This window comes from Callospermophilus lateralis, chromosome 2, assembly GCF_048772815.1.
Source record: "Callospermophilus lateralis isolate mCalLat2 chromosome 2, mCalLat2.hap1, whole genome shotgun sequence".
Taxonomy (NCBI): domain Eukaryota; kingdom Metazoa; phylum Chordata; class Mammalia; order Rodentia; family Sciuridae; genus Callospermophilus; species Callospermophilus lateralis.
In genome coordinates, this window is record NC_135306.1 from 101,955,385 (window position 1) to 101,981,317 (window position 25,933).

The 25,933-nt window shown below is 35.0% G+C and overlaps 1 protein-coding gene across 1 annotated transcript; it reads right to left on the minus strand.

Moving 5' to 3' along the window:
- Nucleotides 1–1,826: 1,826 nt before the first annotated feature.
- Nucleotides 1,827–24,147, minus strand: Chek1 (checkpoint kinase 1). The gene is made up of 12 exons (XM_076843588.2): nucleotides 23,677–24,147; nucleotides 22,617–22,840; nucleotides 21,164–21,228; nucleotides 21,005–21,074; nucleotides 16,573–16,761; nucleotides 15,298–15,402; nucleotides 13,257–13,352; nucleotides 7,884–7,992; nucleotides 6,881–7,058; nucleotides 6,498–6,629; nucleotides 4,833–4,934; nucleotides 1,827–2,696 (listed from the first exon to the last, which is right to left on the minus strand). Exons 1-12 carry the CDS (start codon nucleotides 23,739–23,741, stop codon nucleotides 2,601–2,603), a joined length of 1,431 nt encoding a protein of 476 aa, XP_076699703.1. The 5' UTR covers nucleotides 23,742–24,147; the 3' UTR covers nucleotides 1,827–2,600.
- Between the last annotated feature and the right edge of the window lie 1,786 nt (nucleotides 24,148–25,933).

Below are 25,933 nucleotides of genomic sequence, written 5' to 3' on the forward strand. Positions count from 1 at the left end.
GATGTGAATGAGCTTAAATAATAGAAATGGAGACAACGGGACAGCTTTTGGACATTTTTTTAGAATAGATAAAGATCAACTCTGCATACTGCAATGTAACAGGCACTGTTTTAGGTGCCAAAGATATAGAACTGAACAGGGAGGACAAGGTCCCTGACTTCCAGGACCTTGGTTATATATTACATATTCCAATGGAGAAACATAATAAACATAAAAATATCCTGTCAGGTAAAAAGCACACAATAAAAAGAATTAAAAAGAAAGTGACAGAGAAGAGTATTATTTTTAGATAAGTTAGGGGAAAGACTTTGCAGAGAAAATGACATTTAAGCAGAGACCCAAAGTGAAGCACAAGTCACACAAATATCTGGGAGTAAAAGTGCTCAAGGCAGAGGAAAAGCAAGTAAAAGTCCCTGAGCAGGGAATATGCCCATCTTGTGAGAACACCAAGCTGAAGGAGTGAGAGCAGAATGAACCAACTGAGCAACAGATGAAACCAGTGGTCACAGGACAATCACATAAAGCTGAATAACTCACACATAATTTTGAATCTTGAATTTTAAGTGTGATAAAAAGACATGAGAATTGAGGGCAAGGAAGGGACATCTGATTCACATTTTTATAAGGATCTAAGAGTACTTTCTCAAAAAAATAACGCTGAGGGATTCTATAAAAAGATGACTGTATTCAACTAGAGTGGTACAGAAGTGTGAAACAGGATATATTTTGAACATATTTGCTGAATTAAAAGAGGATTTGCTGAATCAAAAATAGAATATGAAAAAAAGTGTTAAGGATAATTTTTAGGGTTTTGGCTTAAGGAACTAGGATTTGAAAGTAAGGGATGAGGGAGAGAAAGAGAAAAAATAGGGGGAGTCCATCAAAATAAAAGAAAGATCAGGAGAGAAGGGGATTGAGGGGGAGGAAAAGAAAAAATAGTGAATGAATCTGACCTAATTTTCCAATGCATATATATAAATATACAGTGAATCTCATCATATATACTCACAAGACACTAATTTTTTTAAGACACTAATTTTTTAAAAAATATAAATAAATAAAAAGATTAGTACAGGAAATAGAACAGGGGGGAAGGAGGAAGTAGAGGGTAAGGCTAAAGTGCTGGGGACTTACTTAACTAGAGCAAACTGTAAAACATTATTTATGTCAAAATAAATCCTAATGTAAAGTATAACTATTAGGAACCAATTAAAAATACCTTAATATGAAAAAAAAAGTAACATTTATTGAGATGGGAGAACTTGGAAGGGGAACCGGTTGGAAGAATTAAATCAAAAGCTGTTTTTGGTCATGACATGCCTATTAGACATTCAAGTGGAAATGTCAAAGGTGGTGGCTATCAAAGGCAGGAGCTCAGGAAAGAGCTCAAAATAAGAAAACTTTTAATAGATAATAATGACTGGCAGCAAATTCTCAAGAACAGCAATTTTCCCATACTTGAGAATGTATTGGCTTAATTCTTAAATAGGTTCAAATAAATAAAATAGATTCAAATTTATTCCTCCTCTGGGTATGCTGCCATTAACACAATATCAGTATATACTAATATGTGATACACTCTAACCATAAAAACTTTACATGTTCTTCAGACTGAGATACTGATTAATTTTTTAATTTATCTGGAAAAAGCAATACAGGACCCCAACCCATTTATTCAGAAGTTAATATAAATTTTATTTTAAAAATAAAGTTTTAGTAAGTATAACAGATAAAGAAAGCAGGAATCTGATCTATTTCTGATAGGTTCCATACTCTTCCCTCCCCGTTCTATTCCTTATTACCTAAAAGCCTGGCTCACCAATAAGTTCACAGAGTTAGATATTCATTTTCAAAATAGAATTTATTTCCATAGTAAAGAATTAAAATACGGCTGTGAAAGTAGAAAATAATATAGAAAATACTTAAGATGTGCAACATTAATTTTTGAGTAAAGTTAGTTAAGCACTACAGTTTATGCTTAACTTCTTGAAAGACCAATTAGTATTTTATATGTTACTAGCTACACCAGAAAAAAACAGACTTGCAGTTTTAATTAATCGTTATAACTCAAAAACAGGTTTGAATAACTGGTCAGACCCTTTTGAAAATATAAGTACAGATTTGGAGATACATTTTTTGAAGCTGGCTTCCACCTCATAGACTGATAAATCTACTTTTGTATCCAAAAGTCACAAGGGCTAGTCTTTACAAATTTATCCTTATAATTAAATCAGTAGACTTTTGGATGTATCAAAATGTTTTAGTAAAAATAGAATATTATGTTGGTATAAGAGCTGATAAAGTCAGGTATCCCAAAACCTGGTTTTCACCAGATGGATTTCAAATTCAGATAATAAACACTGCTAAAGAAATATCTAGTGAATTCTACCCATCCTTTCCCCCAAATTATGATAATTAAGATATAGTTATTATTTGTATGCAAAACATACAATGAATGGGAAGATGTTTGGATAAAGGGGAAGAGAACTCTTCAGGAACTATTGTTTGCAGTTTGCAGAATAGGATAATCTTCTCTAGGAAGAATAATGTCAACATAGCAGCACTATATTCACCAGGAATCCCAAGAGAGAATGGATCGATCATGTGGCAGGAAGCCAAACCTTCTGGCTGCTCACAACATCATTCAGCTTCCCTTTAATCTTCAGAAAGTGTCTCTTAAACTCCAAACCATCACCCTATAGCAAGAATGATATATAAAAATAATGTCAAAAGAAAAAAAAGATTATTTACTAGGAAATAGAAACAAACACCCTCAGATATGTCCAGCTACAATACTTTTCAGGCGCTCTTATAAAAACCAAATATTCTAGCAGAGGAAATGACTATATAAATAATTTTGACCCAATTTTGTGCTCTTCACTATTCCCACTATACTGAGCTCAGAGAGCAAGAAAATGCATCAGGCCTGTATTAAAGGTTAGTATCTCTGAACCACTGCTTTCAAAGGTAGTGGGAATTTGTAAACTTGAAATAAACTACACAAGGACAGTCAAGTGTTATCATTATTCTATGGCAATGAAGTCAACAGATTCAGCTCTGAGAAGGATTTCAGTATAATACAATCCTTCACAATTTAAATTTCACAGCAAGGATCTGGAAGACAGTATTGCAGCAAATGTTCAATATAAAAAAATGTGAACTAGGGCTGGGGTTGTGGCTTAGCGGTTGAGTGCTCACCTAGCACGGGCAAGGCCCTGGGTTTGATCCTCAGCAACACATAATAATAAATAAATAAATTAAAGATATTGTGTCCAACTACAACTAAAGAATAAATATCTTTTTAAAAACTTTAAAAAAACAAAAAAAATGTGAACTACACCCTCCCAACCTTCTTCAGAGCCACATACAACAATATCTCAGGAAAGAGAAAAAAATGCTATTTTGGTATTACATGTCAAGAGCTTTAAAAATAGAAATAATCAGAAATGTGACCAAAAGGAAAAAAAAAAATCAATATATAAAAAAAATCAATGTATAAGGAAAACAATCACAGAATTACTATATCAAATAAGAATCTATTATATTATGATGTACATTTATTATTAATTATAATATTAAAAAACTAAACATTACAAATAAACCAAAAAAACAGAATGTTTTAAAATATTAGGGGTGATTACTGCTAAGAAGCATAATTTGGGATTATTTTTATTTTCATATTAATCTACATTTCTACAAAAACAAAAAAACTTTTATAATAAATATCAATTACAAAAAATCATGTTTTGGAAGAACAGATAATGAAAAGTTATTCATATAGTAACCTGAGGCAAAAAAATAAGATTAGTTATTAAACAAAAACCATATGCTCATGTCAGTGACACTTCTATGATAAAAACATACAGGGTAGTTACAAGTAGTATCAAATATGTGAAAATCTAACTAAGTTCATAATACTGAATGAACAAAGCAAGTTACCATATATTTACAAATGCCAAATAAGCAGTTCTCTTTTATCCACACATTCTAAGACCCCCTGAAACCATGGAGAGTATGAAACCCTATACTATATCCACCATGTGCATTCTTCTTTCTGTATGTATACATGCAAACACATCCCTATGATAAAGTTTAATCTGTAAATAAGACATAGTAAGAGATTAATATAATCAGTAATAAACTAGAGCAAGTATAACCATACTACCCTTGTACTTTGGGCCACTATTAAGTAAAATAAGCATTCTTTGAACATAAGCACTGCAGTACTATGAAAATCAATGTGATAACTAGAAAAGATAATAAGTAACAGACAAGTACTGTATTTGGCATGAATAAAAATCTATACTTAAGGTTTTTATGCTGAATACATAAGTCTTATCCCAGGTGGGATGGAGTAGAACAATGCAAGATTTCATCATGCTACTCAGAACTATGCTCAATTTAAATACGAATTATTTAATTCTGGAACTTTACATTTAATATTTTTGGGGTATGGGTGACCTCAACAAAAAAAAAAGAGAGAGAAACTGAAACTGCAGAAAGCAAAAGTGCAAGTGGGGAGACTATTGTACTGGGGAGACTATTGACATTTTAAAAAATCCATTTAGCCTGTAATCCCAACAGCTAAGGAAGCTGAGGCAGGAAGATTGTTAAGTTAAAAGCCAGCCTCAGCAAAAACAAGGCGTTAAGCAACTCGGTGAGATCCTGTCTCTAAATAAATACAAAATAGGGCTGGGGATGTGGCTCAATGGTCAAGTGCCCCTGAGTTTAATTCCTGGTACCCCCCCACCAAAAAAAAAAAAAAATATATATATATCCATATAGAAATATTTCCATAGAAAGAATACTATAATGAAATATATAAAAAATACCTTAGAAAGCCGGAAGTCAACCAATATCTTCTCATCCATTTCTACCAAATTCACTTTGAAGATCAGTTTGTTATTTCTCCTATCAGTTGTTGATACAGTAACCTGAGGCAAAAAAATAAGATTAGCCATTAAACAAAAACCAAATGCTCATGTCAGTGACACTTCTGATAAAAACAAACAGGGTAGTTTCATACCCATAGTATCAAATATGTGAAAATCTAATTCCCCATAGATGTGCATGTATGTCCAAGCCAAAACACCCTATAAGGCCAAGCATGGTGGTGCACACCTATAATCCCAGTGGCTCAGGAGGCTGAGGCAGGAGAATTGTAACTTCAAAGCCAGTCTCAGCAAAATTGAGGCACTAAGCAACTCAGTGAGACCCTGTCTCTAAATAAAATACAAAATAGGGCTGGGGATGTGGCTCAGTGGTCGAGTGCCCCGAGTTCAATCCCCAGTACCAAAAACAAAACAAAACAAAAACACTATAAACATGGATGGGTTCTGTGTTTAACTCTTGGCAACAAAAGAAATTTAGCATTTTACCCAAATACAATTGAAAGAAGAAATAAAATAAAAATGTAATTAGAAAACAAAATTATGAAAATGTAAGAGAGAAAAGGAGAGGCTAGGTTTGTGGCTAAAAAGCTAGGGCAGAAATCAGAAGATGGCACAGATCTGGAGAGGACTTACAACTTCTACTTTCAGCCTTTTAGAATGTTCCAATGGCCTAGATGAGTGACATGAAAAGAAATTCCTTGCCAACAACCAATATCAAGACACAAACATAACGATGAGGACATCTTAGACTGATTGCCACAGCAAAGCCACTGAATGACTACAGCTAGATGAATAAGGCCAAGCAAGATTGGCAGATTTGCCTAGCTAAGCCCAGTCCAAATTACAAAAAACATTTGTGCGATAAATAACTATATATCCTTCATTTGCCTTATCTAAGTATGTGTGGGTTTGATTGTCTTTGTATAGCTATTTGCCTTTCTTAATTTTTTTAAGTTATTACTTCAACCTTACTTCAACAACCTTATTACATGTCTCTTGTAATAAGGACATTTTACAAACAACAATATCATCACACCATTTGACAATGCTACAAAAACATTAATATAAAGTCCATATTCTAATTCTCCCTATAGTTCCAATGACATCCTTCAAAGTTGTTTTTAAATCTATGATCTAATGAAAGAGCATTCTTTGCATTTAGTTATCAGGCCTCTTTAGTATCCGTTAATACAGATTAACTCCCTCTACTTGTCTTTCGTCATATTAACGTTTTTTAAAGCCTAATGATAGACTAGACTAACAAGTAAATGTTATAATTATGCTATAATAACACACACAACAAAAACTGGTAGGTGGGATCAGGGGAGATGTGAAGAAATATGAGATTATCTACAATTGAGGCATAATAGCCTTTAAGAAAACAATTATTTCAGTCCATTAATATTTTTATGAACCTGGAGAGGTATTTGAAAAAAAAAACATATTATTCCTTAAAATCATGAACATTTTATTGAAAATTCCTCCAATTTCAACTCTTTCTTTTTCAAATTAAACTGCTTTCTACTTTTGGAAGATACTAATGATGAGAGTTTATATTCACATATTTAATTTTCTGCAGGAAAAGATATTTGAAAATCAACATACCTGATTCATACAACTCTTTTTCCATTGATAGCCCAGTTTCTCACAAGTCTCTTTCAGGCACTGATAAGATTTGTCTGCATCCAATTTGGTAAAGAATCGTGTCATTCTTTTGACCAGGCGTTGCCAAGGGTTCTATGTGCCAAACAGAAAGCTGAGTAAGCCCACTAAGACCAAAAGCAGTCACAACATAGCTTTTTTTTCTGTGATTTAGAATTCTTTTCCATAAAGGTGTCCTCTAATTCATTCTTTCTTCCTTGTCCAAAAACTATGTATAAATCAAAAGTATTACTACTATATATCTAAGATTTCCACATTTTAAAAGACTTCAAGACAATAAAAATAAAGGACAACCATTGTTTACTTAAAAAAGAAAATTCCCTTACCTGTGAGGATCCTGGGGTGCCAAGTAACTGACTATTTAGAAGCATATGATCAGGACATGCCGGTTGGGAAAAACTGATTCCTTGTACCAGTTTATCAATGTATGAGGGACTGGTGTCCCACAAGGAAAGCCCTGTACGTGGTTCTGGTTGAGAACTGGAATACTTCACATTTTCTTCACTAAGACATTAAGAGAAAGGAAAATATGTCTTTAATTTTTTTTTAAGTATATGACTTTATTCTTTTCTTCATTCTTTTTGGTACCAGGTATTAAATCCACTTAACCACTGAGCAACATCCCCAGCCCTTTTTATTTATTTTTTAAAATTTTATTTGTTCTTTTTAGATATAATGGCAGTAGAGTATATTTTGACATATTTATACAAACATGGAGTATATCTTATTCTAATTAGGATCCCAGCCTTGTGATTGTACATGATGTGGAGATTCACTGTAGTGTATTCATATGTACTAGGAAAGTTATGACAGATCCATTCTATTGTCTAGGATTCCTATTCTTATTCCCCAGCCCCCTTCCCTTCATTCCCTTTGTCTAATCCACTGAATTTCTACTCTCCACCACCTGACCTCTATTTTTTATTTTGAGACAGGGTCTCATTACTACCTTTCTAAGTTGCTGAGGCTGGCTTTGAACTTGTGATCTTCAGCCTCACCCTCCTGAGCCACTGGGATTACAGGTGTGCACCACCATGCCTAGCTTTAATTTTTAATTAGTTAATTTTCTGAGATAGAGTCTTGCCATGTTGCCCAGGATGGCCTTGAACTTGTTATCCTCCTACCTCTGGAGTAGCTAGGACTGACTACAGGCTTATGCCACCATACCCAGCCAAATATATGCTTTTAAGTAAAACCCACCAGGCTTTTCTTATATCAACCATTCTTGCACTGACAAAATTATATTCATTATTTTAAAAATACACATATACATGTATTATTCTTCATGAGGAATACTTCAATAACTACTTAATCTTTTATCAGTCTTACCTAGAAGCACTGCTTACGGGAGAGAAGTCCAAATTGGAATGAATGTGCTTAGAGAATCCACCAGGAGACTCTGACACACCACCAGATGTGACTCGAGGCCTCTTTGCCCCTTAAAAAAAAAAGAAATACCAGGTTTAAGTCTTCTACGGAATTATTTTTTAATTAACCCAAATGGCAACTTGAATAAGTAAAATGACATCAAGAACCATTTACAGAACAGAATACTCATACAACAAATAATGGCTCTTCCTACATGCTTTTGTAAGACATGTGGTCAAGTTAGAAACTTACAAAGACTTCACAAGTATGTTCAGAGTGTGGGGTATCATACTAAGGACACAATTTTAATGGCATCTTTTATGATAACAATACTATTCTACAAAGACAGAGACAGCTAGCTAAAAGAAAAAAAAAACTTTTCAAAATGAAGAATAATTTCTGATAATGGCAACAGACATTATGAATCTGTTCTATCCAACATTCTGCTGCCCTGAAAAAGAAAAGCTTTGCGTAGAATAATCATTTTATAGAAAATGATGCTACCACATCAATGTTTATAAGAGTTCATAGTTAATCTATGGAACCAACCTAGGTGCCCTTCAACAGATGAATGGATAAAGAAAATATGGTACATATACACAACACTCAGCCATACAGAAGAATGAAATTATGGCATTTGTCAGTAAATGGATGGAACTGGAGACTACTATCAAGCTAAGTGAAATAAGCCAATAACAAAACCTAAAGGCCAAATGTTCTCTCCGATAAGCAGAAGCTGACTCACAATAATGGGTGTGTTGAGGGGTGGGGGTTAGAAGTTCACTGGATTAGACAAAGGGGGATGAAGGGAAGGGAGTATGGATGGAAATAAGAAAGACAGTAGAATGAATCAGGCATATGTTCATATGTGCATACACAACCAGTACAACTCCATATTATGTATAACCACAAGAATGGGAAGTTAAACTCCATGTATGTATGATATGTCAAAATACATTATACTGTCATGTATAACTAAAAAGAATAAAACATTTAAAGAAAGAAAATGATGCTCCCACAGATTCATGGTTATACTCCTTAGCTAGACCCTCAACACTGTCAGTCAATCCTATCAATCCTATTTGTTTCTCTAGTCAGCCTTTCCTCCCTTTCTCCAGCCTTCTCTCCCTTTCTATACTCTTCTGAAATTTCCAGGACCACTGCCATCCCCCCATTACTTAACATATGATACCATCTCTCATCCATAGAGAAAGTAAAACCTTTTGATTATCTCAACATGTCACCACCAAATCTGCAAATTTACTTGCATTCTTACCCATCTTTTTTTCCTCCTCTGCATCCTCCCATCAGAAGGAATCCATCAAAATATACCCTCCATTTGTACTAAGGAGCCCATACACTCCTACCTCCTCAGAGATCTTGATGCTCTGCTACTTATTCCCTTTCTTTTAAGACTTACAGCCTCTTCCTGTACTGGATCTGTCACCAAACCAATTAAACAACCTTTTTATCTTTCAAACATTTTACTAAATCTATGTGCCTAGCATTATTTTAGGTGTTAAGTATCTAACAGTGAATAAAACCGACAAAAATCATTGACTTCTTAAATCCTGTACTCTACTGAAGAGAGACAAAATGAAGTAAAATAATAAGTTCAAATCCAGTAAGTTAAATGGTAATGAACACAATGAAGGAAAATAACACAAACAAGTAGGTTGCAGGGAGAAAGGGATAGTTTTAAAGTTTTCTTGGATGGCCAATAACTTCTTTCTGAAAAGATGACACTGAAGTCAATACCCAAATAAGGTGACAGAACAATATATATGAGTAAGTCTCATAGGGTGGGGGTCCCAGTCATATTAGTCATTATAAAAATAAAGTAAAAGTGAACATGGAGTAATTGAAGAATAATGAGAAGACAAATACAGCTAGGACCAAGAGGAAGAGCAGATTTAAGTCTGAGAAGTAATGAAAGAGAGATTGTATAAGACCTTGCAAGTCAAATGAACAGATTTTTAGCTCATATACTGAGTGAAAAGTAAAGCACTGGAATATTTGAGCAAAACAGTGACATTTTTGACAGTGACATCTTACCTTTTTTCTTTTTCTTTCTTTCTTTCTTTTTAGTACTGGGGATTAAACCCAGGGCTACTTTACAACTGAGCTACATCCCCAGCCCTTTTTAAAATTTTTTGAGACAGGTCTCATCAAGTTGTCAAGGATGGTCCGCAACTTACAATACTGTTCCTTCAATTTCCCAAGTCTCTGGTAATACAAAAGTGTGTAACCACACCCAGCTCTAATTTACCTTTTAATCAGAACACTCTTGGGCAAAGGATCATGGTGGTTTCAACTAACAGGGTATCAGTGGAGGTGATAAAAGGTGGTCAGATTTGAGAACTTTTAAAGGTAGAGGTTAACAGAAATTCCCCGTAGATTGGATAGGAAATAAGATAATAAAAGCTATCTTTAAAGTTTCTGATCTGTATGGCAAGAATGACACAGTTACCATCAACCAAAATATGAAAGACTCTGATAGGAGGAGGTATGAAGGAGAACAATCAGTAAATCAGTTTGGGACATTTCTAAGTTTAAGATGCCTCTTAAAACTCAAGGGAAATTTGAAATACTAGGCAAATGAGTTTGGAGTTCATAGAAAAAGTCCAGGTTGACATAAATGTGGTTATTTATAAGTACAAAGATTTACTTAAAGCCCTGAGACTGAAAAAAAATTAATAATGGAGTTAATGTGACAAGAAAACAGGTTTATCAGTTGAGCCCTGGTCTGCTCCACTATTAGGAGGCTCAGTCCATAAAGGAAAACCATCATGGGAGGTTGAAAAAGAGTAGCCAATAAAAGTAAAGAGAGTGTAATATTTGGGGGTCAAATGAAGACAGTTTTTAAAGGAGGAAGCCATGACCAATTGCATAAAATGCTGCTGATCAGACAGACTAAGAGGAAATCTGAGAACTGATTATTAGTTTGGCAACAACGTAGATGGAAATCCTTAAAACTGGCAATGAGGTGTTAGAAATTAGAAACATCTTTTGAGATGTTCAGTTGTAAAAAGAAAACTGGAATGATAGAGAGAAATGAGTTTAATGAGTTTAAGTTTTATTACTATTTAACTTACTGAATTACTTATTTAACTTTTTGTTTGTTTTCATGATGGAAGAAATAGCATGTTGGTATGCTGATAAGATGCAGTGGAGAAGAAAAAGAAGTGATTTGGGAAAAGAGAAGAACTGTCAGATCTCTTTGAATAGGCAAGTGTTGATTCATATGTGGAGCAATTTATCCATAGCAACAGGGTACACAGTAGAGTCTAGGAGCACAGAGGCAGTTAGATGGGAGGAGAACGTGGTGGGAGCTTGTGAATTCCATTCTGCGTTGTTCTATTTCCCAGTGAAATAGGAAGTTCTGCTACTAACGGAGGATGAGATTGGGGAAGGAAGTATTAAAAGATAAGGAAAAATAATGGGGGACATAACTCAGTGGCAGAGCACTAGACTATCATATACAAGAACTGGGTTCAATCCCTAGTATTAAAAAAAAAAAAAAAGAAAAAAATGTTGGACTATTTCAGGCCTATGAGTATAGCTCAGTGGTAGAGTGCTTGCCTAGCATGCATGAGGCACTGTGTTTGATCATTAGCAGTGAAAGAAATAATAATAATTAATGAGCAAAGAGAAGTTATATCCATGTGATTTAGAAATTATTCTTGCCAAGATCATGAATAAATGCCATATCATGAAATTCAATGGACAAAATTTAGCCTTCCTGTTCTTGGTCCAGTTACCAGCAACTGTCATTGTCAAGAACTTTCTTCCCTTGGCCTCCACTACTCTACATTCTCCAGTTATTCCTGCCATCTCTCTGATTACTGTTTCCTTGGTCTCTACCTACAACTTGAATATTGGCATCCCTTCAAATTCTCTAAAATTTCCTTTACTACCATGGTTTAAATTCCCAAAATTGATATCTAAAGCCTAGCCTTAAAGTGTGCTCTCTCGCATGTAAATGGAAGGAGACCCTCAGGGGTATACAAAATTACATACAAGAGGAAGTGAGGGGAAAGGGGGAAAAATATAAGGGGGAGAAATGAATTACAGTAGAGGAGGTAGAGAGAGAAAAGGGGAGGGGAGGGGGGATAGTAGAGGATAGGAAAGGCAGCAGAATACAACAGACACCAGAATGGCAATATGTAAATCAATGGTTGTGCAACTGATGTGATTCTGCAATCTGTATACGGGGTAAAAATGGGAGTTCATATCCCACTTGAGTCAAAGTGTGAAATATGATATATCAAGAACTATGTAATGTTTTGAACAACCTACAATAAAAATTAATTAGAAAATAAAATAAAATAAAATAAAGTGTGCTCTCTCTCTCTCTCTCCTTTCTCTCTCTCTCTCTCTCTCTCTCTCTCTCACACACACACACACACACACACACACACACACAAACTACTCAACAGTTTTTACTCTATTCCTCAAAAATCAAATAAAATTTCTTCCCAAATCTGTTCCTCCTCCTGAGTTATCAGAACTAGAGTCACCTTTGACTGTTCATCTCCCTTCATTTCCCACATCTAAACAATCACCAGCTGTTCTTAAATTTCTTTGGAATCCACCTCTCTTCTCTAATACCATTACAACTAACCTATTCCAAACTACCATCTTCTCCCATCTAATCTACTACCCTTAGCCTATTTCTATTCATCAAAAACAATGAAAAAGAGTAGATCTTTTAAAACCAAAAAACCAAAGGATTTTTAAAACCAAATATATGACCCTAATGGCTTTAAGCTAGGGTCCAAAATCCTTAAAATAGATCACAAGGCCTCATTCTCATATCTTGGCTGCTATCTGCCTCACCAGCATCATCTTTCCCTCTCCCACTTCCCTACTCATTTACTCAAATTTACCAAGTGCCTGCAACATGCCTTGCACTGTGCTAATGATTGTTAACACAAGGATGAAGACAGACAAGGCCCATGCTACACAAACCTTGTTTAAAGTTCCTCAAATGCACCAGACTTTCTAAACTAAGACTTTCCTAATGCTGCTCCCTCTGCTTAGAATCAGTTCTGACACTCAACTTGCCTGTTTAACTTCCCTTTAATTTCATGTCTTTTCCTCAGGAAAAAAAGTCTTCACTGTCCCTTAATATTTATTCAAACAATGGGCTATAGTACTCCAATTTTCCCCTTTGTAGTTATTAATAAACAAAACTACTTTTTATACTTGTTCTCCCTATTAGACATAATAATCTCCATGAGGAAAGAGACCCCAGCTATCTTGTATTGTTCACTTATGATAGTGAATTTTCATGCTTTCACAGAGAAAATGTTTATATATTAAAACTAATACCTTTCTTGAGTGGCTTGTTGTACCATCTGTCTTTTTTGATGTCTGGGATGGTAATCCTTACTGATGGATTCTCAACTAGAATTTTATGCAGCAGAGCTGAAAGCAAAATATTAAAGCAATATTTACAAAAAGTCATACATATTAGAAAAGCCTACAACTTAGGATTAAAGAACACATTCTCTTTTAGCCTTCTTATGTCTAAATATTATCTCTGGGGAAGGGAAAGAATAAAGTTACTCATTACTGATTTAAGGTCATATAGTTTTTTCTTTGCTGTTGTCTACACTTTAGAAAATTCTTCCCAGATCTAATTCTCAATTATTTGCAAATAAGCAGAATAAGAGTCTGAAAGAAATGTTTTTCCCCATGTGGCATAAACAAAAAGATATAAAGAAATCTCGTATTCATTTTTTTAACACCAAATTTCATCACTCAGCATATCATGTTCTCATGTTACTTTCTCATTTGCACAATTTTATGTGTTTACTTATGAACAACTTTTTTAAGAGAGTAATATAACCAACCATAATCCTAAGGTATCTTAATTATTTTGACAAATAAGTTATACATTTCCTAACATTAAAATTATTTTCTAATGAACCAAAGATTTAAATGTAAAAATGAAGCCATGAAAACATAGGGGACTTTTTAAAAAACAGTAGACAGAAAAAAACCTTTCCAAATATGACAATGTAGTGAGATATCACAAATAACTAGATTATAGATTTGAAAATAAAAAATTTTCTACATGTCAAAATATCAAATGAAATAGAAATAAGTGATAAATTGTAGAAAATATTTGTAACAAATGTAAAGGTCAAAGCTGGATGTGATGATACATGTCTGTAACCCTTGCCTAAGAAGCCTGAGGCAGGAGGATGACAGGTTTGAGGCCAGCCTGGACAATTCAGAAAGACCCTGTTTCAAAATAGAAAATAAAAAGGGTTGGGGATATAGCTCAGTGGTAGAGCACCCCTGGGAAAAGTCCTTCAAGGTTAAGAAAATCTCCTTGCTAGCACTGGGCAAAACTGACAAAAGGGTTCCAACTTCATTAATATTAAATTTAAAATAAAAATAAAACTCTGTTGTAATAGTATCAACTTTTTGAAAAGCAATTTGGAAAAATGATTCAATACTTACAAATCTACATACATCCTTGACCCTGCAATTTTGTTTATGGAGGTTTATTTTATATAAATAATTTAAGGATATGTGTGAAGATTAAGTTACATGGATGCTTATCATATGTGTGTGTGTGTTTGTTTTTTGGTACCAGGGATTGAACTCAGGGCATTTGACCACTGAGCCACATCCCCAGACCTATTTTGTATTTTATTTAGTGACAGGGTCTCACTGAGTTGCTTAGCACCTCACTTTTGCTGAGACTGGCTTTGAACTCACGATCCTCCTGCCCTGGCTCTCAAACCATTGGGATTATAGGCATGAGCCACCACGCCCAGCTCAGATCTTTTTTAAAACAGTAAAAATTTACAAAATAAATTTCTAATGAATGAGCAAAGCACATCCATGTAACAGAATATCATCATAGCCTTTAAAAACAATGACACAGATCTACAATTACAGGCAAAGAAAAATTTTCAAAGAATATTAAAACCAAAGAACAAGTAATGAAATACTATTTGTAGTATGATCTAACTTTTGATTTTATATATATATAAACTTATGTAATAAACATTAAAAGTATTTACAGCAAAGCACAGAAGCACACAGAATATCTATAAAATGCTATATCTAAGTGAAGGAATTATAGGCTTTTTTTCATTTTTATTTATATTTCCTAACTTACGAGGATCATAGGTTATTTATTTAATTATTAAAATGTTATAGCAGAGGGGCTGGGGGGTATAGTTCAGTTGATAGAGTGCCTGCTTCACATACACAAGGCCCTAGGTTCAATACCCAGCACCACCAAAAAAAAAAAAAAAAAAAAAAAAAGTTATAAAAAAAAATGTTAAGAAAAATTCAAATAGCACAAGACTTAAATCTAAGAAATCTGTATCAATCAAGATAACCCAGTTACCTAGAGGAGCAGAATCAATTTTTTTCCAAGGGTTGAGGTATGTCTTTTTTTCTTTCCAATCAGAATATTCCTGGCAACTGTCACTGGGCTGGTCCCATGGCAATTCTAAAATAAAACAAGGTACAATTCCCTCATATTAACAAAATTATACTGTAAAAATTTCAAGGAAAAATAATCATTACAAATCCATATAAAATTTCCTTCAGATTAACTCAATGTCTTACAAAATGGGAAAAGAAGTTTTGTAGAAGCTTCACAGGCACTTTAAAGAAAAGACGAGCCACTTCTTATCCTACTCTTTCAAAAGTACTTACATGAAGCATGGCACAGTGGCATAAGCCTATAATCCCAGCTAGTAGGAAGGCTGAAGCAGCATCACAAATTCAAGGCCAGACCGGCAATTTAAAGAGACCCTGTCTCAAGATAAAATATTAAAAAAGGTCTGGGAATGTTCTTCAGTGGTAGTGATTGCCTGGGTTTAATTCCTAGTATCACCAAAAAACATTTACATGACTTTTAAAGAGATAGCTATTTTGACTTTTCATTTAATAGATACACATACCACATTTTTTAAAACTTTGGGGATTACAAGTTAGTTATGAATAAGTTACTACTTGCAGTGATTAAATATTTGTTTCCACCTCAAAATTCATGTTGAAATTGTAACCCACAATGTGATGGTACTTAGAGGTCAGCTCTTTTTGGGCAGGGATTGGGTTCATGAGGGTAGGATCCCTCATGATCCTCATGGGATCATTGTTGTTATGAAAACACAGAGAGCTTCTGTTTTCTCTGCTCTGCATCATATGAGGACATAATCAGCTGATTACTTGAAAGCCAAGAAGAGGATCTTTACCAGAATATGCTGGCACCTTCATTCCAGGCTTTGTGAGAAATAAATCTTTGTTATTTATAAGCCACCCAGTCTACGGTACTTTGTTATAGCAACCCAAACTGATTAAGACAGTATTAAAATACTATTATTTTAATAGTATTTTATTTCATTTATTTTGGTATAGCAAATCTGACTATACCAAGCCAGAAGTTTTTTGTTTGTTCATTTTGATAACAGGGATTGAACCCAGGGGTGCTTAACCATTGAGTCACATCCACAGATCATTTGTTTGTTAATTTTGAGACAAGATTTCACTAAGTTGATGAGACTGACCTCAAACTTGCAATCTTCCTGCCTTAGCCTTCCAGAGGGATTACAGGCATTGCACCAACCCACAAAGTCATAAACCAAAAGTTTTATCATGACTAAATAACTATTACCTCCAGCCAACATTGCAGTAAGCACTATTCCACAGGACCAAACATCAACTGGTTCTGCATGAAATTCTTTTCTCTTCAGAAGTTCTGGAGCAACATAAGGTAAAGTACCACACATCTTGTTCAATAAACGTTCACGGTTATTATGCCGAAACACTGTTGCCAAGCCAAAGTCAGAGATTTTGAGGTTATCTAAACCAAAAGAAAAAAAAAAAAAAGAATGGCACTGGATAAAAACAATTTGCAAATAGATATATTAGAATTAAGTTTTACTGAATACATTACCTGATTTGTAGAATTTCTTTACCTTACATGACCAAAATAAACAACAACAAAAAAATTTTTTTAAGAAAAATTAAAGACATAATCATCTAGACTAAACTTGGAAAAGGCCCTCATCTTTGATATTAACTTAAGAAAACTGTCACCAACACACCAAACAGTTTGGACCAGGTTAAAGAAAGATACTGGAGTTAAAAGGGGCTATTCTTCTGGTAAAGAACACTCCAAACTTGGGCTGAAAGCAGAGAAAAGCCCTTCAATGAGTGGTATAGAAGGCAAGAATGAGGCATAGTAAAATAGGAGGCACACTCTCAGCAGCAAACAAAATCAATTGGCAAGAAGAATATATATGTAAAGACATAACAAACTATAAAGATCCAGAATCCATGAGAACTTCTTGTCGAAGTAGCTATGTTGAGAAAAAGAGGAGGAACTGTATTAAAAAAAAAATAAACTTCCATGCTAATCTTCCCATCTCCAGCACATAAAAACTGCAGGTAGGACTTTTACACTTAGTGAATGTCTACTGTATCCACATAACAGACACTGTTCGAGCCAACGCAGGTAATGAACAAATCAATGAGGTAGACTAACAATAGATAATGGCCAAGAAAGTTATAAAAATATAGAACATGACAGGCTCTTACAGAAAAGAATTCTATCCTAGTCTTAGGAGCTTTGGAAGGCCCTGTTATTAGAGGTTGTCAATGGTTGTAAGTTTTTCAGAGGGCAATCCAGCCAAAGATTCAAAAAAATTTTTCTCTTTCAGCTAGTAATACCCACTTCTAGGAACATATCCACAGAAATAGCAACGTTATTTGTAAATAACTTAAATGCACACCATAAATGGTAAAAGCTTATAAAACATGTATACAATAAGTAGTTATTAAGAAAAAAAAAAGAAAAACAAGGTGTACTAATATGGAACAGGATATAAGTTGGGAATAGGCTAGTGTTATAGCAAAAATTATAACATGATCCAATTTTTGTATTAAGCCTATGCACAGTTATATAAGTCATCATTTCTCTATTCTTTGATTCTTTAAAAATCAAGGACATATACCCAATTTAATGTAAGCCATTAATACTTACTTGTATTTGACTCCAGGAGGTAAATACTGTGATTTTCTTTGGAGGGGGTGGGGGATACCTGAGATTGAACCCAGGGACACTGGAATACTGAGCCACATTCCCAGCCCTATTTTGTATTCTATTTAGAGACAGGGTCTCACTGAGTTACTTTATCACCTTGCTGTTGCTGAAGCTGGCTTTGAACTCAAGATTCTCCTGCCTCAGTCTTCAGAGCCGCTAGGATTACAAGTGACATGACACTATGCCCAGCTATATTTTTTTAATAGCTATCTATGGTACAATTTGGATAAATCACTGAGACTGAGTTCCAAGTGGTAATCAATTAAAATACTAACAGATTACCATAAAATACTAATAGATTATCTTGAATTTTGTTGTTTTATTTTGTTTGCAATCTAATACTCGGTTAGATTAGAGAAATACAAGTCATATATTCAAAATTTACAAGTATAGTTCTGACAAAAATAAAGGAAGAGTATATTTGTGAGTGAATACAGAAAGACTTCAAATACTGGTAACATTGTATTTCTGTTTTAAAAGATTATTAGTTATATACTGAACAGAAACAAAATACATATTATACAAGAACAATACCACTCACCTAACACCCAAGAAAAAGGACACACCCATTCCCTCTCCTACCTTCTGACAACCACCATTCTGAATTTTATTATGCCCTTGCTTTTGTTTCTATGTTTTGCCCTGTTTGCATACTTCAACAATATAATTGGTTTTATATATTTTTTAATTTCATATAAAAAGAGCATATCAATTCTTTTAGTTTAGTTTTTGCTCTATGGCCTTATATTCTTGAAATCCAGCTATGTCATTGTTTGCAGCTACAAATTATCCATTTCAGACTTTCTTATTGCTGATAGACCTGTGAGTTGTTTGCAATTTTTCTATTAAACAAGAGACCTGTGAGCATTCTTAAGTACTAATTTATTTTTAAGCCATGTAGGCAGACAGGTGTTCATTACACTTTATTATAATATGTAATTTATATTATGAAAATTTGGGGGCACTGAATTAAGTTTTAAATAAAATTACTTTTTATACTACATAAACACAATTTAAAACGGTAAAAAAAATGAAACCCACATGCATATAGGAAGAAAGCATATAACCTATGCTTTAATGTAAATTAATTTTACATAGTAATAATAGCTACCATTTTTTCAGCATCAACTATATAATAGGTACCTACTATTTATAACAAAAATATACACACGTATGCATTTTTTGTAATACACTTCTTTTTAGTTGTAGACGGACACAGTACCTTTATTTTATTTATTTATTTTATGTAGTGCTAAGGATTGAACCCAGTGTCTCACACATGCAAGGCAAGCATTCCACCACCGAGCCACAACCCCCACATTTATGTATTTTTAAAATGTATGTGTATATGTATAACACAGGTATAAATATTTGTTTTATACATTCCAGGTACATACTTCTACAAAAACACATGATGTTTGTATCCTTTATCCTCATAACTCAGATAGATTCTCCTATTATCCCCATTTTATAAATAAGAAAAGTGAGGCAGAGAGAAGTTAAGCAACTTACCTAAGGCCACATGTCTAGAATGAGGTGGCCTAGATTAAACCTAGGTTCAAATGACTCCAAAGTTCAAGCTCTTAACACTATCCTATATTGCCTTTCATATTTAGAGACACGTAATCCTTTTCCAGGGTGTTTTGTGTATCTTGAAACCTGCATTTAATTCAAAAAGGACTTGCTTTGTATGAGGAAGGGGAGGAATGGAATTTAACATCATCAAGGCTATTACCATTCAGCAAGTAATGGGAACAGCATGAAAACAGAAGCATGAGAATCCTCAGATTGTGCTGTGTGCTCACCTCTCAGGATTCATCAACAAATCATCCAAAGTTTCCTTTTTATCATACACTAAATTTTCTGATTATCTAAAATACTGCTATGTGACTTGTGAAATGACTTGTAGAAAGCTAAATAACTTAAGCACAGTGTTAGACAAGCAATGTTTAAATTCCCTTTATAATATCCTTGATAATTAATACTCCACTGTTCAATGTTATAAACTCACTACATGCCAAAGCAACCCAGGCTTTTTTTGCACAGATCCATTGTTGAACATCATCCCTGTGCTAATTCAAATTACTTCTAAACAGTTTTCACACACAGGTTCTGAAGAACCATATTTAACAATTAGCAAGTTTCCCTGAGTTCCCGCAATAATTTCTTATTTTGCATAGTTCACAGCTCTTCATTTGTTCACTTTCCTATAAAAGTACATCAGTGATCTATACATCTCTTACAATGTGGCCCCGGGAAACTATTTCCAGAGAAGTCTCACCAGAGTAATACTGGACCACTACTTTCCTCATTCCGGGCACTATATCACCTTAGTTTTCTTACATAAGGTGAATAAATCACACAGGTGACTAATACCAAGTTTAATGCCCGGTAAATGTCTTTTAAAAACTGTTAACTGCCAAGAACAAGCTATTTAATTATGGTTGGTTAATTTTTTTCAATCCAAATAGTAGATTTCAGATCTTTTCCTATCAAAAAATAACTTGTTAAGATTAAGCCCACCTCTCTAGTCTGCTAGATTAATTTATTTAATGGTTATTTTTAAAAATCTACTATTTGCAAGGAACTACTCTAATGTTAGGAATGCAGCCTTAAACATAACAGACATAAATCACTGCCTCATCTTTTTGATCCTGACTCTGTAAAATAGCATTTTCACTATTCATCCCCTCAGTTTTATGACATCCATTAAAAAAAAAAAAAAAAAAAAAAAATTCTTGCATATTATGCAAGTCATAGATAAAAAGGGTGAACAGTTCATGGCTAAAGTCTCAGGCATTACAATAGAAGCTTACCTTTATTAATTCATTTAAAAAGTTGTTTTCAAGCATCCTTATTTTTATTCATCTTTAGTAAACTACCCTGGATCTAGGGAAGACTTCTCATCCACAACTATATCATGAAAAACTTGGCTTCTCAGATTTTCGTTCTGACTTGAATGGCTGTCTTAAAATTAGTAGTAACAAAATATTAAACTTACCCCTTTCGTCCAAAAGGAGATTTTCTGGTTTAATGTCCCTGTGAGTTATTCCAATGCCATGAAGATAAACCTACAGGGAAATAGAGAAACACACCAGAATTTAGCAACTTACTATTTGTACTAATTTTAAATAAAAGGAAAAGATATAATTATACCTACCACCCCTGCCATGAGTTGATGAAAAAATCTCTGAGCATCTTGTTCAGGCATACCTATGTCTGGTTCTGAAAGAATTAATTACAAAAGTTAGTTTATTAGATAAATACAACCAGGCATTGAACATATAGTTTCTTAATCTGATTTTAGACATTTGTGATTATAATTTAGCAATCTTATACTAAGATTAAGTACATTTAACAATACAGTACTTAATAACCAACATTTTCCAATCTGTTAAAGAGTAAAAACAAACTACTATCATGGGAACATTACAAAGAAATAAAGCTATCATCCAAATCAGGAACATACTACATGCTATGAAAGCTCCTATTTTACTCTTACATTAATATTTACTTGGTATCTTTTAAATTCTGCCCTATTATTTCTAAATGCTGTTAGTATTTTTCCCATTTCTGAAATATAATTATCAATGTGAAAGCCTAAAACAATCTAAACCTATTTCACTAAATTTTTTAACAGATTTAAACTTTATAAAATCCCTTACACTGAATGTTTACAAAGTTCCTTCAGGAAACAGTCTTATTAAGAGAGCTTCTATTATCAGTTATCTTTTACCTTTTATATTTTTATTTCTCACTAACTCATGATTTCTTTTGCCCTCAGTTCTCTCCTGAGATTCCCATTAGAGATTTAAATAAGCAGTTTTTAACTACTAATAAAATAGCTGCAAATAATAAACTTAGACCCACAGCATATATTTTATGTACTTCTCAGCATTTTGCAACATCAATCATTTGAGTTTGCACAGAACACTTAAGTAGCAAACAATTTACTTGATATGTATATAAAGCCATCATTTCACTTCAATAAATAAGGGGGAAAAATAACAATATGATATTATTTTGGACCTGTAAATGTATGCAATAATCATGTAAACAGAATATCTACAAAGAAAAAAACTATACAGGCAAACAATACACTGGTTTTTGTTGTTTTGTTTTGGGGGTACTGAAGATTGAATCCAGGGACACTCTATCAATGAGCTAGATCTGCAGTCCTTTTTATTGTTTTATTTATTTATTTTGTGATACTGGGTTTTATTCTTTTAAACAGGGTCTTGCAAGGTTGCATAATCTGGCTTTGAACTTGCCATCTTCCTGCCTCTGTTTCCTGATTAACTGGGATTACAGGCATGTGCCACTGAGCTCAGCTTATTATGCATTTATACTTCATCATCAAACTACAGTTTATCATTTTAAATTACATAATTCAGCAATCCTGAAAAAATTACTTATAACTTAAGGACAGTTTTCTTTCATTGATACTATATGTTTTCATATATTAGTAAAATTAGCCAAAAAAAAAGGGAATTTTTACTTCAATTTCAATATTGGAAAAACTTAAGGGGAAAATGAGGGACTAGCTATTCAATATTAAAAAACAAACTTAGAAACTTATTTAGTAGAATAAGTATCTTAAATTGTTTCCATACCTATTCTATCAAAAAGCTCTCCCCCACTACAGTACTCCAGAAATAGATACTGGATATTTCCTTCTCTCCTGTGACCGTAGAATTTCACTACATTTTCATGATTTAACATTTTATTGATACAGATCTCTTTCTTAATGTTTTCTGGACAATCTATGGCACGCTTCATATCTACAATCTTCACTGCAACTGCTTCTTCTGTAATTCTATTCACAGCAAGTTGAACTCTAAAAAAAGGAAAACAAGAGTTATAACATTGTAGACATTTGAATTATCTTTTAGAGCTTCAAAAGATTAAACATGACAAATCCAAAATTGTTTTATCTTTACTACTTTCTCCACCAAGGAAACCAAGGAAATGGTTTCTGCCATATTTTCAACAGATACTGGTCCTTTCTGAAAGGTGAATTACTATGGCTATTACTCCAAAGAAGTCGTTATGCTGTACATGCAAGTCATTTAAAAAATGCTTGAAAAAGTAAGCTAAATTGGGATAATAGCAATTCTAGTCCACATATATACTAGTTCTATTCACATAATTTTAATAGCATTACCTAACATTTATTAATCTCATGCTACATATGACTGTGATAAAAGTACTAAGCACCTTTGGAGTAGGTACTATTATTCTCATCTTATATAAATGAGGAAAACGGAGACATACAACATTGGTATGCTCATCTAAGTCCACAAAACAAGCCCAGTATGCGACAGATTTAAGATCTGAAACCAGGCAGGCCATCCGCAAAGTCTGCTCATTTGTTCATTTAGCCACTATTCTTAAAGCCCAAGACTATGTGGTTGTTTGAGGAAACAATAATCTCAACAGATCTTTTGCAGCTCTTGATAAAGAAAAAGAAAAAAAGAAAAAATAATCAGAAATATTAATCCTTACAAAAATTGTGCAATTTCACTTGCTAAAAGTCTTGGTTTGCAAAGATCTGATCTCTAAAGCGCCACGTATTGGAAAAAACAAGCCCAAAACAACAAATACATACTAAGACAAAACAATAGAAAACTAAAGCAAGCGTGAAAGCAAGATAATATTCGGATTCAAACTCACTCTCCGTAGGCACCTTCTCCTAGGGTTTGCACCAAGTCCCAGTCTTCCACAAAGGGCACTGCCATGACTCCACAGAGCACCACGGCTGTAAAAGGCAGGAACCCGAAAAATAAGGAACGAGCATAAGCTCAGATCACCTGTAAAGCCACCGCGCTCTGCTTCCTGCCATGATCCCTCACAACAGCTTGGTTTCCCCTTACATCTCATTCACATTTATCCAAGTCTTTAAACCCCAAACAAGTATTCTAAGTTTAGGCATTTGGTTGCCGAAATCGCAATCCCCATTCCCTTGCACACCGAGGGCTGAAACTCTGCCCTCCTCAGGCCTCACGGGAAATTTAAAAGTTGCGGTGAGAAGTGGGAAGACGGATGCTTTCGGGTGAATGACTGGGGAAGCGGGTAGAAGTGGTGGGAGTCTGGGGAAGAGAGTACGGGGATGTGGGCTAGAAGAGGGGTTGGAATAACTGCAGCTATTGCAGCCCCTCCTCCCCACTTGCACAGTTCCAATTCCCACCCCCACCCCACCCGTCCCAAAGGCCGGGAGGAGCCAGGGGCGGGGCCAAACTGCCCGTAGAAGCGGAAGGAAGGGCTGGGACCCAGGACGGCGCCCAAACTTCTGAGGTCCCCAGCTAGCAGAAAGGTAGCCTCCCCTTCCCCCCCACACCCTTTACAATGAGGACCCCGTAGTACCACACTCCTCCACTCTCCAAAACCGCCCCTCCGCTGGAGGATCTCCCATCCCCTCCGCTCAATAGTACCATTATCTCACCGTGCTCCTCCTCACTAATCTAGACTCCTAACTCCTTCTCCAGACCCCTTTTTCGCCCTACCGGCCACCCCTCCTCACCAAGCTGTCCTTTGCCCGCCACCACAGGAATCCAAATGCAGCGCTTTTCCCGCCAAAATTTGTTTGCGTCACGCTGCCGCAAACGCGCGCACCCTTGCCGTAAAGCAGGACGACGCGCGTTCCCGCGTCCCTCTGAAGATTGGCGGCTCCAAAACACCTGCGCGGTGTAGTCCCTCTTGCCAGTTCCGAGCTGGCCTAGCCTGGGTTCCTTAGAGGTGTGGAGCAGATCCTGGCTGAAAAGATTGACGAACCGACCAGCGAATTGATCTCTCGGTCCGTGTGAAATGACATTCGGTGTTTGGGGCTCCGCTGCGCTGCTTCGGGCGCTCTGGGGCAGGGCCGACGCCTCCATCCCCACAGCGCGCCCACGGTGGGCTGCGCCTCCTGGCTGAGGTCCCCGCCGCTCTGGGCCTGGAAAGGCCATAAATTGTCTGCGGAAACCCACCAGCCTGTGATCTCTGAGCACCTGGCCTGGCAGCCCGAAAAGACCAAGGAGGCTCCAGATTTCTCAACTTTGGAATGCGGGACCTATACTATAAGGACCGAGTGCCTACTATCAACAGCTGTGGTGAACAGGGATTTTGTGTTGGAGGGGAGAGCCATGAAAAGTGGCCACACATTAAGGGAGGTGGAAGAGTACTGGAATAAAGTAATCTGGGGAGAATCTGAGGTAATATCAGGATAACCAGTTTTGCCTTGTGGGTGAATAGACTTCAAAACAGTACTTTAATTCAGCCTTAACTTTGAAGGATGAGACCATTTGCCTAGCTTAGTTCTAGCATGCCTAGCTTAGTTCTAGCAACTTTCTTGTTCTTAATGTGTAAAAAGGGGGCAAGTAAAAGCTAGTATAAATTTTACAATGCAAAATTTTTAAAGTAACCAATTTAAAGAGAAGAAAATTCCAAAGAAAGGGATTTGAGAACAAAATAAGCCAGGAAAAACTGAAATGGGTATTCCCCTGCAGTAGACTGAGAATTGAAGGCACAGGAAAGTACATTAAATTCCCCTTTCTTCAAAATCAAGCCAAATACGTTTAAGATAACTTGCAATAGTAGTAATGGAGTAAAATATGTTATACATAAAAGAATGCATACATCTGTTTTAAAAAAGCAAAGTCGGGGACAAACTGCAAATGCTTGGGTGTGAAGTTTTGAACCATGATATCAATTTAGATTTCATGTAATGTTTTCTAGTGTACTCCATCCTCCCCGATTTCCTCTCTGTGCTGAAAACAAAGATAAGAAGAGAAGGATCTGTACCAGTTCCAGTGTGCCTGGGTAGAATTTAAATTTTTCCTGAAAAAACACAGTATCAGTTAAATACAGCATATATAAGAAAGAATTGCCTCTGTGCCCTTTGGAAATGACTAACAAAATAGTAAAAGATAAATTTTTAGAAGACAATAACCTC

What these genes read in the sequence shown, in the direction of transcription:
- Chek1 (XM_076843588.2), bottom strand. Translation starts at nt 23,741, where the DNA reads ATGGCAGTGCCCTTTGTGGAAGACTGGGACTTGGTGCAAACCCTAGGA. An exon ending in GGAGAAGGTGCCTACGGAGA is followed by an intron (nt 22,841 to 23,676) that starts GTGAGTTTGAAT and finishes TCCTTTTTTTAG; the next exon opens with AGTTCAACTTGCTGTGAATA. An exon ending in AAAAGAGTTGTATGAATCAG is followed by an intron (nt 4,935 to 6,497) that starts GTATGTTGATTT and finishes TTTTTGCCTCAG; the next exon opens with GTTACTGTATCAACAACTGA.